This window comes from Athene noctua, chromosome 16 (assembly GCF_965140245.1).
Source record: "Athene noctua chromosome 16, bAthNoc1.hap1.1, whole genome shotgun sequence".
NCBI lineage: Eukaryota > Metazoa > Chordata > Aves > Strigiformes > Strigidae > Athene > Athene noctua.
This window is the reverse complement of record NC_134052.1, coordinates 15,645,023-15,662,552: the sequence shown is the minus strand read 5'-3', so window position 1 is coordinate 15,662,552 and position 17,530 is coordinate 15,645,023. Positions and strand designations below refer to the sequence as shown.

Sequence of the window (17,530 nt, the reverse complement as noted above, 5' to 3'; positions counted from 1 at the left end):
TGGGTGCTTTAGGGGGGCAGATGGGTGCTGTGGGGTGCAGGGGGGTGCTTTAGGGGGGCAGATGGGTGCTGTGGGTGCTTTAGGGGGGCAGGTGGGTGCTTTAGGGGGGCAGATGGGTGCTGTGGGTGCTTTAGGGGGCAGGTGGGTGCTTTAGGGGGGCAGATGGGTGCTGTGGGTGCTTTAGGGGGGCAGATGGGTGCTGTGGGTGCAGGTGGGTGCTTTAGGGGGGCAGATGGATGCTGTGGGTGCTTTAGGGGGCAGGTGGGTGCTTTAGCGGGGCAGATGGGTGCTTTAGGGGGGCAGATGGGTGCTGTGGGTGCAGGTGGGTGCTTTAGGGGGGCAGATGGATGCTGTGGGTGCTTTAGGGGGCAGGTGGGTGCTTTAGCGGGGCAGATGGGTGCTTTAGGGGGGCAGATGGGTGCTGTGGGTGCTTTAGGGGGGCAGGTGGGTGCTTTAGCGGGGCAGATGGGTGCTTTAGGGGGGCAGATGGGTGCTGTGGGTGCTTTAGGGGGCAGGTGGGTGCTTTAGGGGGGGCAGATGGGTGCTGTGGGGTGCAGGGGGGTGCTTTAGGGGGGCAGATGGGTGCTGTGGGTGCTTTAGGGGGGCAGGTGGGTGCTTTAGGGGGGCAGATGGGTGCTGTGGGTGCTTTAGGGGGCAGGTGGGTGCTTTAGGGGGGCAGATGGGTGCTGTGGGTGCTTTAGGGGGGCAGGTGGGTGCTTTAGGGGGGCAGATGGGTGCTGTGGGTGCTTTAGGGGGCAGGTGGGTGCTTTAGGGGGGCAGATGGGTGCTGTGGGGTGCAGGTGGGTGCTTTAGGGGGGCAGATGGGTGCTGTGGGTGCTTTAGGGGGCAGGTGGGTGCTTTAGGGGGCAGGTGGGTGCTTTAGGGGGGCAGATGGGTGCTGTGGGTGCTTTAGGGGGCAGGTGGGTGCTTTAGGGGGGCAGATGGGTGCTGTGGGGTGCAGGTGGGTGCTTTAGGGGGGCAGATGGGTGCTGTGGGTGCTTTAGGGGGCAGGTGGGTGCTTTAGGGGGGCAGATGGGTGCTTTAGGGGGGCCGGTGGGTGCTGTGGGGTGTGGGTGGGTGCTGTGGGTGCTGTGGGGCAGCCGCGCAGGAGCACCCAGCGCCCACACAGCACCCCGCAGCCCAGCAGAGCTGGGGGGCAGCGGGGGGATCTGGGTGGCCCCGCGCCCTGAACAGGTCACTGGGTGCTGGGGAGCAAAGGGCCGGGTCCCCCCCAGCCCCGCGGGGGCCTCGGGCACAGGACGGGACCTGCTCGGCCTCACGCTCCCTTCTCCCACCCGGGACCCCCGGGGCTGCGCTTTGTGGTGCCACTTTTTGGGGGGGCCGGGGCAAGCACCACTCCCACGGTCCCCGTCAGGCCCTGGGGGAGCCACCGGGAACCGGGGCGGGGGGGTTAGTGGTCAGCGACGGGGAGCTCGGCCTAAATCTGGCGCTCATTTGGGTTCGGTGCCAAAAAAAGATATTAGGAAGCGGAAGGCGATTTATTTATTCCCACGCTGGGGAGGGCCGGGGGGTTCCCCGGGGAGGGCAGAGGGGCCCGTGCTGGATGCGGCTCCCGGGGGGGCTCTGTGTGTGTGTGTGTGTGTGTGTAATTTTTGCCGTGGGAGCGGGGGGGGCTCCTGGCACCGGGAATTGTGTCACACAGGCTAAAATGATTTCACCAGAAATATCAATAAATGAAGTTGAAATGAGATTAAATGTGGTCAACTGACGGTTATTCCCCAGCTTGCGGGGAAACAGAAGTTTGTAATAAGCTTCTGACCCGACCCTTTTCTAATTTTTTGATATATATAGTTAAAAAATTTAGACAGACACCTAAAACATCCTTTTAGTTCCTTTCTGTGGCACCCACGGCAGGGGACGGCGTGGGAGAAATCTCCTTTTCTAAGGTACAGAACATTCGGGTCCCTTTGAAATTGTTAAAACCCTTTTACACTTCTCCGTCAGAGACTTTTATCGTATCGTCTCCACAATTTTTCTGCGTTAAAAAGAATTTATTTTAAAGAGGCATCATCGATCCTTTCAAATCATCCCCAACACAAGGTAAAGCGGAGTTTTATTTTATGACAGTTTGTCCTTTTCTTTTAGAAACCATATTCAAATTTCAAGTGATTCGTGGTTTTTGATTATCCCTCACAAAGACTCCTTACAAAGTTTTACACATCGTTTGGGTAATAACGATTTGAATTACGAAAAGTAACGTCTGCCAGGAAAAAAAAAAAAACGTAAAAAATTGAATTTATTTCACGTTTGAGAGAAATAATTGTGTTTGAAATTTATTTTTCTTTTTTAATGTTACTTAACATTAAAATTTAGTTAAAATTAGAATTACTAAACATTAAAATTAAAATTACTTTAATGTTACTTAAACACCTGACAAACTGGTCCTCGGCCCAGTCCTCCCTCACTGCCCCATCCTGGTTTTTGGGGGGGCACCGTGGGGATGGAAACCCCCTGGTCCATCCCCAACATGAGGCTGGAGGGGCCGGGGGGTTCCCTCGGCCACCACGAAGGGAAGAAAAACCTTCCCCTGTCACCTCCTCCCGCCAAACTGCAAAATAACGATGATGATAATAATAATAATAAAAAATCAATAAACATTTATTCGATACAGCTGTTTTTAATACATACAGTACATTGAGTTGCCCCTCCGCGGTGCTCGGCGGCGCGGCTGTTAGAGCTGCTGTTACAGTACTCTCCAACTGAGGATTTGTCAATGATTAACAAAAGAACAGATCGTCACAAATCGGGAGTTTATTATAAGATAGTTTACTGTTAAAACAATTTTTTATTTTTTGCAAATAAACACTTTTTAATATATATATTTATATATTTATATATATGGTTACAAGTGATAAATTGAAAATTTTTTTTTAATTTATTTTTCTTTTTTTCCGTTTTCTTTTTTTTTTTTTTTCCCCAAAATACACTTATGCACTAATAACTGGCATCGACGAGAAACATTCGGATATGCCGTGGGATGGGTGTCACGAGGAGAGAAAGAAAAGAACAAAACGCTCCCAGCGTTCGCGGGCGCCAGCGACGCTCCGGGCCAGGGCGACTCCAGGGGGGCTGGACTTGGCCCCCCACTCCCGGCCCGGGGGGTTCCCTGCCCCAGGCAGCCCCCCCACAATTGAGGTTTTGGGGGTTGGCCCTCGTGGGGTCACAGCCCGCCTGTCCCCCACCCCACAGAGGTTTCAGCCCTTTCCTCGGGGACGAGGGCAGCGGGACGGGGGGTCCCCGTGCTCCGAGCCCCTGTGCTCCCCATTCCCGTACCGTGAGTGACCCCCCAAGCACCCCGGGAGCAGGGCAGGACCGTAGGGGTGCCACCACGCTGCCGCCCCCCAGCACCCCTCCCTCCCCTTCACTGGATTTTCCATTAACGTAACGTAACAGGACGATGCTGTGGCTCAGGCCCCTGGCACAGAGGGTGCGGGAGGGGGGGGCCAGGCCTGGGGGTCCCATGCTGCCGGACCCAGGGGTCTCCAAACCCCCGTGGGTGAGGGGATGGAAGTGGAGAGGACGCGCTCATCCCCTGTCTTGCCCCGCAGCCTCCACCTGTCCCTCCGGGTTATGGCGAGTTCCTCCCCCCAGGCGCTGCCTTGCCAGGAGCACCCGAATGGGCACAACCCAATGGGCACAACTCAACGGGCACAACCCACCCAACAGGCACAACCCAATAGGTACAACCCAATGGGTACAACCCACCCAATGGGAACAACCCAACGGGCACAACGCAACCCAACAGGCACAACCCAACGGGCACAACGCAACCCAACAGGCACAACCCAATGGGTACAACCAACCCAACGGGCACAACCTAACGGGTACAACCAACCCAACAGGCACAACCTAACAGGCACAACCCATCAGGTACAACCCGCCAGGTCCCTGCCAGCTCACGCGCCGCGGGGCGGGCAGGCAGCTGCCGGTATCCCTGGTGCTGCCCTGGAGCCTTCCCCAGGCAGGAGAGCAAAGGATGCCTCATGGAGAAGGCGGTGGTGGGAGAACATATTCCTTTTGAGTGATGACTAGTGGGGGAAAAAATACCTTTTAAGGGGGAAAAAAAAAAAAACCTGAAGATTTCACTTTCTCGTGAACACTGCCGTTTGACCAAGGCGCTGCTTTCACGGGAGCTGAGGCGTGTCTCCCAGCTCCGAGGGTGACGGGGGACCCAGGACCACCATCCCCCCCACCCTGAGCCCATCGCCCACCCCGAGACCCCAGATTGTCCCCAGGGTCCCCGCTGGGACGCTGTCCCCGCCGTGAGGCCACCCAGTCCCCGCTCCTGCCCCTCGCTCCTCCCGGGATGCTCGTTGCTGACGCAGCGGGACGGGTTTCGAGCTGGACCCCACAACGTCCTCACCCCCCGGCCCCTCCCCAGATCTCCCCCACCCTGAGCAGCTCCCGGCTGAGCTCCTATCCCACAGCACAGCGCTGGCTGTTGATTTAATCAATAAGAAGCCAATTAATTGCACATTAATGAGAATGGAGCCCTGCACTACCCCCAAGGGCAGGCAGCGGGGATGACAAGGTGACATCTGAGCCAGCAGCCGGGGCCACCCAGGTGCCCCTCCCTGGGTCAGGAGCTTTGCCGGGGGCATTTCCCCACGCTGGGACACGATTTTGAGACACGATTTTGGGATCCAGCAGCTCCCTCCAACCCTTGGTGGAGATTTTGGCACCAAACTCTGTGCCAGGTCCCCAGCTCTGCCCGCTCTCCCCTTCCTGCTGCTGTCTGCACCCCCCAACAGCTGCGACATGCCCCCCAAGCACCCTCCTCAGGCATGGGGGTCCCTCCTCGCCGGCCCTTATCGCCTCAGCGAGCAGAACGCCCAGGACAGTGTCCCCAGGGCCTCGTCGTGACAAAGACCGCGACAGCTCGGAGCGCGTGGGCCCTACGGCTCCTTGACCCCCCGTCCCCTCCCCGCGGAGGCAGGATTTGAGCCGGTGACACCATCACAACAAAGACTGGATGAAGCCCGAGCGGCAAACAGGCTGAGCCGCAGTGACTAATTAAGCTTTCTCACTAATTGCTTCGAAGCCCCGGCGCAACCAGCAGCGCTCAGGCGGGTTCCCCGGCCCGCAGGCACGTGGCTGAACGCGCCGGGCGATGCCGATGGTGGAACCGGCTGCCGGGAGCTGCGGGCGGGGCGGGAGCTCCAGACCCCGCCGTCCCCTCCCTCTCCCCGCGGCTGTAATAACCTGCTGGCAGAGATGGACGTTAATTATTACTGAGCAGCTCCTCGGAGCAGAGAAACGATACCGAGCCTCCGGCGGGCGGCGAAGAGCAGTGAAGGCAACGGAGGGTTGAGGTTTTAATTGTTTAAAGTAAAAGCAGAAGCTCTCCTCCTGCCCCCCCCGCCCCGACGCCACCTTCCCGGCTCTGCACAGGGGAAAAAAAAAAAAAAAATCGAATTAAGGTTTTCTGTTCTGAGAGAAAACATGCCCGTTTCCCAAGGACCGAGGTAGCCTGGTTTTTGTCTGGAGACAGACACATCCCGGTCCGGGGATGGTTCCCTCCAGGCCGGCGCGAGGTGTTACGCCGGTGTCAGCACAGAGGCAAAGCAAAGCCCGGAGAAAGAGCAGGAGCGAGGGACAGTGTGGGATGTGGGGTCTCCTGCCCCCGAGGAAGATGGTTGGGGCTTGGATGCGTCTTAGGGGAGCCGAGAGTCACCCCACGGTGGGTCCCACCCCGGGGGACGAGGCGAGGGCAGCACACCCGAGAGCAGGAGCCATGATTGTCACTTGGTGCTGCCCCCCTGTCCCCGGCACACCCCTCCCGCGGCCGCAGCTGGTGACCGAAAGCCCCTTCCTCCTTCTTGGGCAACTAGCCCCTTTGGGCTGGGGTGCGATGGGGACCCCAAATCGCCTTTTCCACCGGCCGCACCCCCCCTGGTCGGGCCCTCACCGCCCACCGGCTCACCCTGACCTGGCGTCTGCGATGACAACCGGAGCTCCGGGACGGGGCTCCCCCCATCGCTGCCCCCCCCGGCGCTCGCAGCGTTCCCGCAACTTTCGGTTCCACCCTCCAACCTGACCTGTCCTCCAGCAACCCCCCCCTCACCCATCGACTTCCCAGGGGTGCTCACACCCCCCGCCCCCCCCCTCACAGCCACAGGCTCCTTCCTCGCGTCACCGAGACAAACCCCTCCGCCCAGCCGGCCACGACACCGCAGAACCCATCCCTGCCCAACCAGGCCTCTCTCAGCCCGAGGCTGCAGGAAAAACACAACCAGGACCCCCCCGATATCAATCACCAGACCCCCCCATCCCTCTGCCCCTGCACGGCCGCTCGCCCGGGTCAAACATCTTTGGAAACACCGTCCCGGGAGCAGGGAGGAAGGTGCTGCCCGCGCCGGGGGGCTGGAGCCCACCGGGGCTGCCACCCCGGCACGCAGCCGCAGAGAGACCCCGGCCCAGGGGATCCCACCACTATTGCACTTTTCTTTCGCTCAAGCGTCGCCAGTTTGGCGCAGGGGGGAAGGAGGGAAGGTGTGGGCAGGGCGGGGGGAGGCAGCAGGGTCCCGCCGGGCAGAGGGGTATGTACACGGGCAGGGGTGGAGAACGGTCCAGCCTGCTTGATCCTGTTTGTTTTCCAGTGTGAAACAAGGTCCGTGACTTGTTTTAAAGTGGTTAATTGGTATTTTCGGTCTCTTTTTTTTTTTTTTTCCTTTTTTTTTTTGGTTTTTTTTTGTTTTTTTTTTTAAAAAGGGGGTGAGTGGAGGGTGGGGGGCGGGGGAAAAAGTGGGATGGGGAGGACAGAAAACTGGGAGAGACCCCCACCCTGTTACCCTGGGCTGTAAACAAATCCTCGGAGACGAGTCTCTGAGCTGCTCATTTCTCGGGCATCTTACTGGCTCCCCCCTTCCGCTGGCTCGGGGGCTTGGGGACACGCTCCTCCCCGTCGGGGCTGCCTCGGGAGCCTTCCCAGTGCTCGAGGGTTTTCTTGTGATTAGTCTTTGCTGCCACGCTCTCTCTGACCTTCGGGGACATTTCCGGAGGCCTCTCCTTGGGTTTCCTCCCCCTTTTCTTCCCGCTTGTGCTTTTCTTTTTTTCCTCTTTGCTGGAAGAAAGCTGTTCCCTGCTTTTCTTTTTCCGGCTGGCCTCTGCGGAGGTTCGGAACCAGTTCTGTGTCCGTGGGGTGACACGGGGGTTAGTGACCATCCTGGGGCCGGGTACCGGCAAGCACAACCCCCGCCTGGACCAACCCACGTCCCCGAGGACAAGCTGGCCAGCACTGAGCCACTGCAACCAGCCTGGGGGTGTCGGGGACACAAACAGGGACGGGGATGTCCCCCTCGAGACTATCACAGCGTTGCTGATGCTGCTGGGAGCTGCTGTGCTCCGCTCCCAGCAGACAGGGATGGAAGGGGCAGGGCAGGCCGAGGAGGGGAGCGTTGGAGCAGGGACCAGCCCCGACCAGCCCCAGCAGTTCCCTTACCTCTGAGTGAGCCTTGATGATGTGGTACTTGACGCCGCTTTCGGAGCTGAACTCCTTCTGGCACAGGAGGCAGCGGTACTTGCCCACTGAGTGGTCCCCCTGCAAGACAGAGCATCCTCCTGCAGCCCCAAGCAGAGCCAAAAGCACCCGGGGGGGTGGTGGTGGCTCCCCCCTGCCCTGCTCCCCTCTGCCAAGGGACGTTCATGCTTGAACCCTGAAGCAACAGAAAATAAATACTCATTGCTAAACCACCAGATCTCTGCTGGCCCTCGGTCCCAGGCCAGGAGCTCACACATCTTCTGCTCTGAATTTCAGGCCGTGCTGGCTGTCGTGGCACCGCCGCCAGGCAAAGTGCTGGGTCCCAGGAGCTCAGGGGGGCAGCGAGTGAGTGTTTTTCTGCCTGAGCATCCCCGACACCGTGTGTGTCCCCGGGCGTGCGGGAGGCCGATCGCCTCATTTCCTCACTGTCAGCAGATTTGTGACCTCCCGGGACTGAATCGTCATCTAATTTATGTCCAACGGCCTCACCTAATTTTCCTTTTACGCTGTCAAAGAGACGCAGGGACTGCTGGATTTCTGTCACTCGGGCCCTTGTGGGCATGACTGATCTCCCGGCTCTGCCGCAGTTCACGGCACAGGGGAGATAATGTGCTCTTGATTGACGAGGGGTTTATGGATAGGCCCCTCCAGGCGATATATCTGTTCCCTGGGAGTTTCTCCATAGCCGGCTCCGTGCTGTAAATCTGGAGTTAAGACAGGGCTTTCATTTCAGGGACAGGCAGGACACGGGCAGGCCTGGCCCCACTGCAGGCTGGCTTCAGAAATATCCATGCAAAAATCACCTCGGGGCATCAATCCCTGCTGAGGACAGGGCTCTGCCTGGGAGCATCCTCCACTCTCAGTAAGGCTTTGATGCGTTTCAACCAATTCTGCAGGATTTTACAGCAGAAATCACAGGCCAGCTCAGGAGGGGCCGTGATTTAAGCCAGATTTGGTGGCACGTGCATCCTCTGCAAAACTAAACCCTCTGCGAGGGCGGGAGTCCCGCTGATGACAGCACACGGGGGACATGAAGCAGCAAATCCCCCCCCAGTGCTGCCCCCCAACACTCAGCCCCAGCTATGCCGGCCTCGCCGGACCTGCAGGGTGCAGCTCTGCCCTTAAAGAAAACGCCCATGCGAACGCCTGGCTGCTTTCTGAGCACAGAACCAGCCAGAAAAATGGCTCCATTTTCTCCCAGAGACCGTTTGCTGGTGGGCTGCCTGGTGCTGCAGGCTAGCAGAGGAACTGCCCTGGTCTCCTGTGTTGGCACTTTTATCCTGCATAAATACAGCTTCTTCTGCCGGATCTCTGCAGCCCATTTCCTAAATGATCTCATTAAGGGTTGATGTTCCAGCTAGCGTTGGAGGAGCGCAGGAGTTTGTGTTTTTAATAACCACGGGGTATGTATTGGAGCTGCCTCCTGGAAGCTCCATTCAATGGAAGCTGCAGCTGGAAATGTTTCAGGGTATAAAGCTTTACCAGCTCTTACTCAGTTCCAATTTGAGGGACCTACACTGAGCTCCCGATCCCTCCCCCGTGGCGGCTGCGGGCCACTGGAGCTCGCTGCAGCCGGCAGCGTTGCTGCTTTGTCGAGCCAGAGGGCACTGGTCTCTGCTCTCTTCCAGCCTCCACTCCACCAGCTCCTGCTGGGCTTCCCGAGGGGCTGCAGGGCTGCCCAGATCCTGATTCCCACCTGCCTCAGGAAACATCCAGCTTCCAACGCCCAGCTCCCTGGCTCTGAGCTGCCGCGGTCGATGCGCAGCTGCGTGCATGGTGCTGGCCATGCGGTAGCCAAGGGCTTGTGAGCAACTCGGGGGCTGCAGGCTCCTCACCCCAAAAAGGCCATTGAATGACTCGAGCGTGGCCAGAGAAGGGCAACGGAGCTGGGGCAGGGTCTGGAGCACAGGTCTGCTGGGGAGCGGCTGGGGGCACTGGGGGGGTTCAGTCTGGAGCAGAGGAGGCTGAGGGGAGACCTCCTGGCCCTCTGCAACTCCCTGCCAGGAGGGGGCAGAGAGGGGGGATGAGTCTCTGGAGCCAAGGCCCCAGCGCCAGGCCCCGAGGGAATGGCCTCAAGCTGCCCAGGGCAGGGTCAGGCTGGCTCTGAGGAAGGATTTCTGTGCAGAAGGGGCTGTTGGGCGTTGGAATGGGCTGCCCAGGGCAGGGGGGAGTCCCCGGGATCCCTGGAGGGGTTGAAGAGTCGGGCTGAGCCAGCGCTGAGGGATCCGGGGGAGTTGGGAAGGGTCAGGGGGAGGGTCATGGTTGGGCTGGAGGATCTTGTCAAGGGCTTTTCCAACCCAGATGATTCTGGGATTGATTCTGTGAACACAGCTGGGCCAGGGCTGCTGCGGGCCGGGGATGCTGAGGCAGAAGGATGTGAGGCAGGCAGGCTTGCTCCCGCAGCCCTGTCTCTCAGGCGCTCAGTGTGACAGAAATCCGGGCTCTCGGGTGAGACATTTGCTTTGCAAGACCTCTCTTCCAAGGCTGGGGCAGCAGCTAAATCCCCTCCATTGCATTGGCTCAGCTCGAGCTTCTCTGCCCGTGGCTGTGGGTTTGATCCTGCCCAGGAGGACGGTGCTGAGGGTGAGCTGCCAGAGCGGGATGGTGTGACAACCGGGCTGAGTGGTGACGAAGTGCAGAGGCACTGCTCGGCCAGCCCTCGTGGCAGCCACGATCTGTTAACTTGTGCCATTGTCCCTTGGCCTGTTGCTTTCAGACGAGCCGGGGAGGGGAGAGCAAACCAAACACCACCCCGCTGCTCTGAGCTGAGGCTGTACAAGGAGGGACTTACCTTGTTGCAGTTGGCCAGGTGAGCTTTCAGCCCCGAGACGCTGGAGTAAATGGCTTCACAGCACTGTGGGAAGAAACAAAGCAGGGTTTGTCACCATCCCCTCTCATCTCTGTGCCTTTGCCAGGGCCAGGAGGCCACTGAGCCAGCAAGGCCACCAGCCCAGGCTAAGCAGCATGAGGTTACCACTCTGCGAGACACGGAGGGCTCTGGTCACACGTTTCCTATTAGTGCTAATGGGAGTCATGTGGCCGCATCCCTCTGCAACAGGCTGAAAAATGTCTCCCCTCAATGTCTCCGTGGAAAACGTACATTTGTGAGCAAGCAGGAGGTCCCGCTGGGCTACAGGAGTTCTTGGAGCCACAGCAGACGCTTAACGGAGAAGAGAAATCACCCGGGCAGCAGCATGACCAGTTTCTGAGCAACGTCTTTTCAAAGCGCCTGTGTATGACATTAATTAGGCAGCGCATCTCCCCCGGCCTTGCGGTAACAGCCTCGTTCAAAACTCCCATTAGCAAGGCTTTGTTTCAGATGATAAATCAACGGCCCAGCACCAGGGTGGAGTTCACCTCCACGCCAGCTCAGGCCAAGGCTGCATTTTCCAGCAGGATGAAGCGCACGCACCACGTCCCTGAGGTCTTTGCCTGTCACAGGGCTTTAGAAGAATGACTTAAAACCAGCCCCGGCTTTACTCGGGGAAAAGCAGGTTCTCTGCATAAAAAGGCTCTCGAGGACAGAGCGTGCAGCCCTCACCCCCGTCCAGATCTTGGGAGCTTCTCAAAGGCAGCTCCAGCGCTGAATCGTCAGCTCCAGGGCACCCGGGGAGGGGGTGGCCCTGTCCCCAAAGCCTGGTGGCTCGAGCGCACCAGGAGGGTCCCAAAGGCAGGACACGCTTCCACCAGGCACGGCAGCAAGTGAGGGTCTGAGCATCGCCGCCAGCTTCATCTGGGGCCCACCAACAATCTGGCTTTCATGGGTTTCTGCCCCCAAACCTCCCCCCTTCCTGTGGCAGACCAAGACCAGCCGGCTCGGAGGAGAACAGACACAATCCTTACGTTGTTGGGACAGTTGATGCGGCCCTTCTCCTTCACTTCGTTCTTCCAGTTTTCCAGCAGCCTCGGATTGAGCTTTGGAAGCCCCGGCCGGGTGTAATTGAGCTGCAAACAATAGGAGACGATTAGCAGAGCGGCACACACCAGTCCGGTCCTTGGTGGAGTCCTCGCTCTTCACATGGGTCTTGTTCCCCCCCAGGAGAAGTGAATCGGGGCTGAAAACTAGTTGGGAGGCTTCCCCCAGAGATGTCACCTCCCTGGGGGTGGCTCTGCCCGCTGCCGTGCCGCCGGCGAGGCGGCAACCGGGCTGGGGCGAGGACGAGGAGCGGGGCAGGACCCCTGGCAAACGGGAGAGGGGAGGCTCCTGCTCCCAGGTCCGTGTCCCATGGCGGGGCCAGGCCTGGAGCCGGCTTTTTTGGGGCATCGTGTCGGCGTGGCCCCGCTGCCGCGTTTCATAACCGGGAGGATAAACAACCCCGCACGCTGGGCAGAGGGGACGGACGCCAAGAGCCTCCGTGGCTGCCTTCCACCAACGAATGGGCACAACCCGTTAAACAATGAAAGGCTCTTGTGTCTCTGCCTCTCCTTCTGGCAGGGCTGCTCTTTCCAAGTGCTTTTAATTACCGCTTTATTAGCGACTTTGAGGTTTAGCATAGCGGACCGGCCTTCCCAACTCCGTTTCTGCATGTTCAGCACAAGCATCTCCGGGCCTGCCGGCGGCTGTGCTTGGCCCTACCTATGGGGTTGGTCTCTGCCTGTCACCGTGACACCGTAGCAAGGGGACACAGGGGCTGCTCTGCCTGCAGTCTGAGCTGCCTGCCTGCCTCCCTGCCTGCTGCACGACCACATCAGCCCAACTCCCAGCCCTACCGCGCGAGCTCTGCTAGGACCGATGAGTCTTGCTTGGGTCCCGAGCCCCACGCTTGCCCCGAGTGGACAGGGCGGGGTGAGCTCACCCAAACACGTGCTGCTCTCCCTGAGCATCTCCGAGCGTGAGGCACGGCTGCCTCAACACTCCCGGGGAGGATGAACAGACAAAATCAGGTGCAAACCCAGACTCTGGGTTTGAAATGTGCCCCCCTAGGACCTGGAGCTCGCGGTTCCGAGGCGACTGGCTGATAAAAGTGCGAATCTGCCTTCGTGCAGCTCTCCCCAACAAGCTGCTCCCCAACTTCCCTGCAGAAGGGGAGCTCTCACCGAGGGCTCAGACACCAACTGCTTGTTTCCACTCAAATTCAAGCCCCCGCAGTCCCCACCTTGGCACGCGGAGGGGCCCAGCCGGAGGAGAAGGGAGCCCGGGGAGAGATGGGCTCTGCGAGAAGGGCAGGGGCAAAGGGCCCCGTGAAACGGCGCTACGAAGGCTGGTAAGGACGGATGTGGAAAAATCCCCCGAGCCCCAGCGTGCTGCTATTCTGTCGTGCTTTGCGGCTGGGGGAGATGCCAGCAGAGCTCTTTGAAGCTCTGGGATGGTGCATCTACCAACCGCTTGGTCCCCCGCCCGGGGAAGGCAATGCCACCTCCGGGGGAGAACACAGGAGTCCCTTTTTGTCATTGATACTGAGAGCCAGGATGCCAAACGGCCTCCTTAATTAAAAACCAATCAATCCCATGAACAAGCAAACATTAACGGTAACCGCACACAGCCCCAGCAACAACCTCTCCCTCCACATGTCCCCGGGGAGGAGACAAGAGGGGGATGTTCAGAGATGGGGACTCTGCTGCTCCGGCTTCCCACTCCAGAAAAAAATCCCTCCCCGCTCTCCTCCAACAGCCCTGCACAATAACATGCAAATCCCGAGTCTTCCTGGGGCGCTGCGGCTCTGGGAATGTCAAAATCATCTTTATGTCTCTATTAAGAGGGAGCCCCAGGCATGGAACTTTTTTTTTTTTTTTTTTTTTCCATTTATTTTCCTCAAACAGCCTATAAGTGAAAATCTTCATGGCCAAATCATTAAACGACTACAACTGGTTTTGGCCGCAGCCCATCTCCTCTGAACAGTCGAAGGATGCTGGGGTGGGAAGGCTTTTCTTTGACTGACGGTTTTATTTAATTAACTTTCATATTTCAATCCTCTCCGCTCCCCAGACAGCTCTCCCCTTCCCCAAAATATATCGCAGTAAATGAGAACCATGCAGGCTGCCTCAGCCCTGGCCAACAAAGTCCCCTGGAAGCGTTACCGAGGTCCCCAGCACACACCCCAGCTCTCCCCTCGCCCCGTGGAAACCGCGGCCGATGCCATCCGGGGGGGCGAAGCCAAAACACACCCAGGGGCACTGGCTGGCAGCCGGGCCCCGTCCGTGGCCCCGGGTGGCTGGGTCACACCACGCTGGGGGCAGGAAGGATGGACTCGGCCCTGCCAAGCTCTGGGTCTGGGTCTGGGATCCGGTTTGGCCCACCAGTGACATGAGTCCGCAGGGCTCAGCCTGGCTCCCGCCCGGATTGCAGGGCCATTGTTTTAGGGGACAAACCCAAGCCAGGCTCTTCTGCTCTGGAATTTATCCTGGTTCCAGGATGGAGTTTGCTTAAAAACTCAAAGCCTGGGGATGACTTTTCCCCTCTAGCTTTTCCCTCTGGAGCCCCGTCACCCCACCACCCAGGCTCCACGGGGATGTCTAACCTCGACGGCTGCCCCCCGCCCCGCAGCAACACTCAGACCCTGAGCCGTGGGGAGGCAAAGGGGGTGCCCTTGCACCCCACCGAGGAGCTCTGCATCCCTCCCCATGCACCACGGCAGCTGCCCAGGCCGCAGGAGCCCACCACCACCTCCGGCACAAAGCTCGTGGCACCTTGAAACAAGCAAGCCCACCTCGAGCTCTACGGGGAAAACATCACACCAGGGAACTGTGGCATTTCCAGGGCGTTTTCTCCCCTCTCAGACGCCTCTTCTCTCTGCCTGAGGAGGCCGTTTCTTTCAGCTCAGCCTCCAAAACGGGTATGGGCATCATCCCCCACCAGATCCCAGAGCCCACCGAGCTGGGAACCTGCCGGCCTCTCGCTCCTTCCCCGGCAGCCCCGAGGCTGCTCCTGGGCAGGCGATGGCCCCAGGGAAGGCCAGAGGAGGGAGGAGGGTCGGAGGTTCAGCAGCGTCTTCACAGAGCTTCTGGAAAGGGGATTTTTTTTCCCAGAAAAGCAGCAGGGGTGTGCCCTTCCCCATCTGACATCCCCAGCAAGCGGCTGTTGTGAAACACCCCATCTGTTTCAGCTTATCCAGAGGCAAATAAAGATCGGAGCGAGAAAATAAGACTCCAGTGTATATTTAGAAATGCTGGATTTGGTTAGCGCAGAATGAAGGCAGCGCAGGGCCTGGGATCGAGCAGCAATCGTTTATTCTAATGCCATTGCTTTGGTGCGAAGGAATCCATCCTCCTGGGGAAAGGCAAATGCATCCCACCACGGGCCACCAACAGGATCCAAACCCAACGTCCCTCTCCCCGGCTGGGACCGGTTGCCACGTGGCCAGGCCACAGGGCAGGGGCTGCAGCGGGGCTGTGCCTCGGCCACACCATCAGCTTGCTGAGGAGCTGTTTGCCTTCCCCTGGGGAAGAGCTTTGCTGCCTGGAAAAAGGATGAAGAGGAGGGGTAGCTTTCTTCATCAGCTCCCCTGAAATCCACCTTGACTGCGGGGACCGGGTCCTGTGCTGCAGCCAGCCTGGGTGCATCCAGCCATCACTGGTCACAGACCAGAGCGGGGAAGCGTCCATCCCTCCGGGACCCTGGAAATCCCCAAGCCTTGCTGAGATGGGGCAGGAGCAGCTGAAATCTGCCGCCGATCCCTGACAACCCGCCTCTCCCCAGGCCCAGGCCAGCGAGGCAGGGGGGTGGGTCTGCAGCCTGGTTGTGTTCTCCCGATGCCTGGATACGGCCCATGGCATGAAGCGGTGGCGTGGTGGCACTTCTGGGAACCATCGGTCCTATCGCCCCGGTCACGGTTAACCGGAGTTTGTCTTTCTGCCGCGCCGATGGCTCTGGGTTGTCAACTCCCTCGGAGGAAGGGCCACCACGGGCTCGGCGGGGCGGTGGCACCGCTGCCCGCTCCGCCGGGCCTCCCGCCCCTGCCTGGGGCAGGACCCGCCACAGAGCTCTCCTGCCAGCACGGCTGAAGCCAGTTCTGAGGGAAAGGCTATTTTTGGGGCTGTAACAGGGTTAAACTGGGCGCTTGCTGGCTTGTTTTGAGCCGTGCTCGCAGTTGGGAGGTTTTGTTTGTTGTTTTTTTTTTTTTCCACACCCTGAACTGAGGCAACTTGTGAACGCAGAGCAGTCCTGAGCGAGGCAAGATGCCGCGCAGCGGAGCGGCACAAAGCGTGCTGAAGTCAGCAAGCTCCCACCAGCCTCCCACCTCCTTCCAGCACCGCTCAAGAAAAAATGTCATAGACTGAACAGATCATATTTTAGAGTGTTGTCAAGGGAACGTGACAGGCACTGCAAGACGTACCTGCAGGCACAGCCGCAGCTACATCCGTACTCGCCCACTGCCCTGCCCTCCTCCGAGATCTGTCCGTGCCACACGCAGCCAGCACAGCGGGGGACTGCAGCCCGTGCAGGGCCCCAAGGTCCCGATTCTCCAGCCCAACAACCTTGTTTTGTCACCTGGGAGCTGGTCCAGCTCCCCCCTCGCTCATCTTTGAGGCAAACCTGCTTCCACCAACCTCACAGCAATGCTCTTTGCTTTTTAGCGCCGAGGTGGGGCTCAATTAAACTTCCACAATTAAGACTCTCAGCACAAGAAATGTCTCATAAAACGACACTCCACCACAAACAGAATTTCACAGAGCAATTACGCCAGCGGCTGAGACCTTTACGATGCCTTTGTATGGCAGCTTGCACATGGGCCCCTTGTCCAGGCCTGGGACTCTTGGCTGCTCCCTCAATTCAAACAAAAAATACCCCAAGTCAAGAGTGAGGGGAGCAATTGAAGGAGGAAAGAGAGGAATGCAAGCGCTGAGGCTGGAATGGGGAGAAGAGAGCACCGCACCTCTCCTCCCACAGTATTTTAAATGAAACAGCTACTTTGGGCTTGTTTTTTTTACGTTATAAATGCATCGCAGCTGAAGTCATCTGGAAACCAACAACGACAACACTGAGTGTCGGGGAAAGAAAGAAGTTTGCGACCAGTTCTGGCCCTACAGCCCCCAGCTCTGCTCCAAGGTGGTGGCAGCAGCGTGGCCGGGTCCCCCTCTGCGTCAGCTGCCTCCCTGGGATGCCAAGGTGGGTAAAGAAGACGCTGGTTTGTTTGTGTTCTGGTTTTTCACCTGCCCACTGCGTGCAGGCTGGGAGCTGGGTCAGGCTGAGCTCCTCCAGGTCTCTGCAGGACAATGTCCTTCTGGCTGAGGCTCTGTTGTGCCACTTGTTTTCCTGGGGCGAGCTGCATCGCTTCTCCAGGCTGGCTCGGGGACTTGGGCTGTTTTCTTGGCTTGAGGAAGGTCCTTTAGGCTTTAACCTGCTGCCCTCCACTCCTCACTCACATCTCCGTGACATGCCCGACATTCTGCCCAGGGTGAATTTTGGAGCACTGGACAGGAGATGCAAAACTTCACAGCAAGGAGAAGACCTGGCACCTAACTGCAGAGTTCTTGCTCAGGTAACAGGCTGCAGCTTGTGCAGAGACTTGCAGGATGGCTCTGCATTGAGTCCTGGTGCTGATCAAAAAGTATCGACCACAGGATTAAAAACCCTCTGACTTCCTCTCTTTATTCCCTGTTACACTGAAAAGGTTTATGATTTGCTGCTGCTTCATTCCTTTTACAGTCCAGGAGTGTTCCTGGAGGGAATTTCAGCTTTGGGACATGCCCAGGAATCACCTTCTCCCACGGCCAGGAGGGATGTTGGATCGAACACACAACTCGATGCCTCCACGAGGCTCACAGCTGCCAGGGCACCGACTTTCTCTGCGCAGACCCCACAGCACCAGGCCCTGTGTGACTCACTGCTGGAGAGCCACAGGGCTCAGCCCTGCTCCGCGCTCCGGCCTCCTCTGCTCGCAGGAGACCCACGCCCGCGATGGGGCAGGCCCTTTGCCTCCGGGAAAGCATTTCCCAGAAATTAAGGAAGAGACGTGGAAGAGGGCGAAATTCCGCCTGGGGCACCCTTGCTCTCTGACAGTGCAAGGGAGCTCTGTTCAGATCCCACCTCTGCTCTTCCCGGGCTCCTCGTGGGTGCCAGCCCCTGCTTCACTCAGCACGGGCCAGGAC

General features: G+C 58.7%; 1 protein-coding gene across 7 annotated transcripts in view; it reads right to left on the bottom strand.

The window, feature by feature from the left end:
- Window positions 1–2,754: 2,754 nt before the first annotated feature.
- The window catches only part of ZNF512B (zinc finger protein 512B), a 35,476-nt gene continuing 20,700 nt past the window's right edge, over window positions 2,755–17,530 (bottom strand). For all 7 annotated transcript variants that reach the window (XM_074920112.1, XM_074920111.1, XM_074920115.1 and 4 more), the window contains 4 exons: window positions 11,345–11,446; window positions 10,293–10,355; window positions 7,463–7,561; window positions 2,755–7,149 (listed from right to left, as the gene is read on the bottom strand). In XM_074920112.1, the coding sequence (XP_074776213.1) occupies window positions 6,856–7,149; window positions 7,463–7,561; window positions 10,293–10,355; window positions 11,345–11,446 (558 nt within the window). In that variant the 3' untranslated portion in view covers window positions 2,755–6,855. The remainder of the gene's footprint in view (window positions 7,150–7,462; window positions 7,562–10,292; window positions 10,356–11,344; window positions 11,447–17,530) is intronic.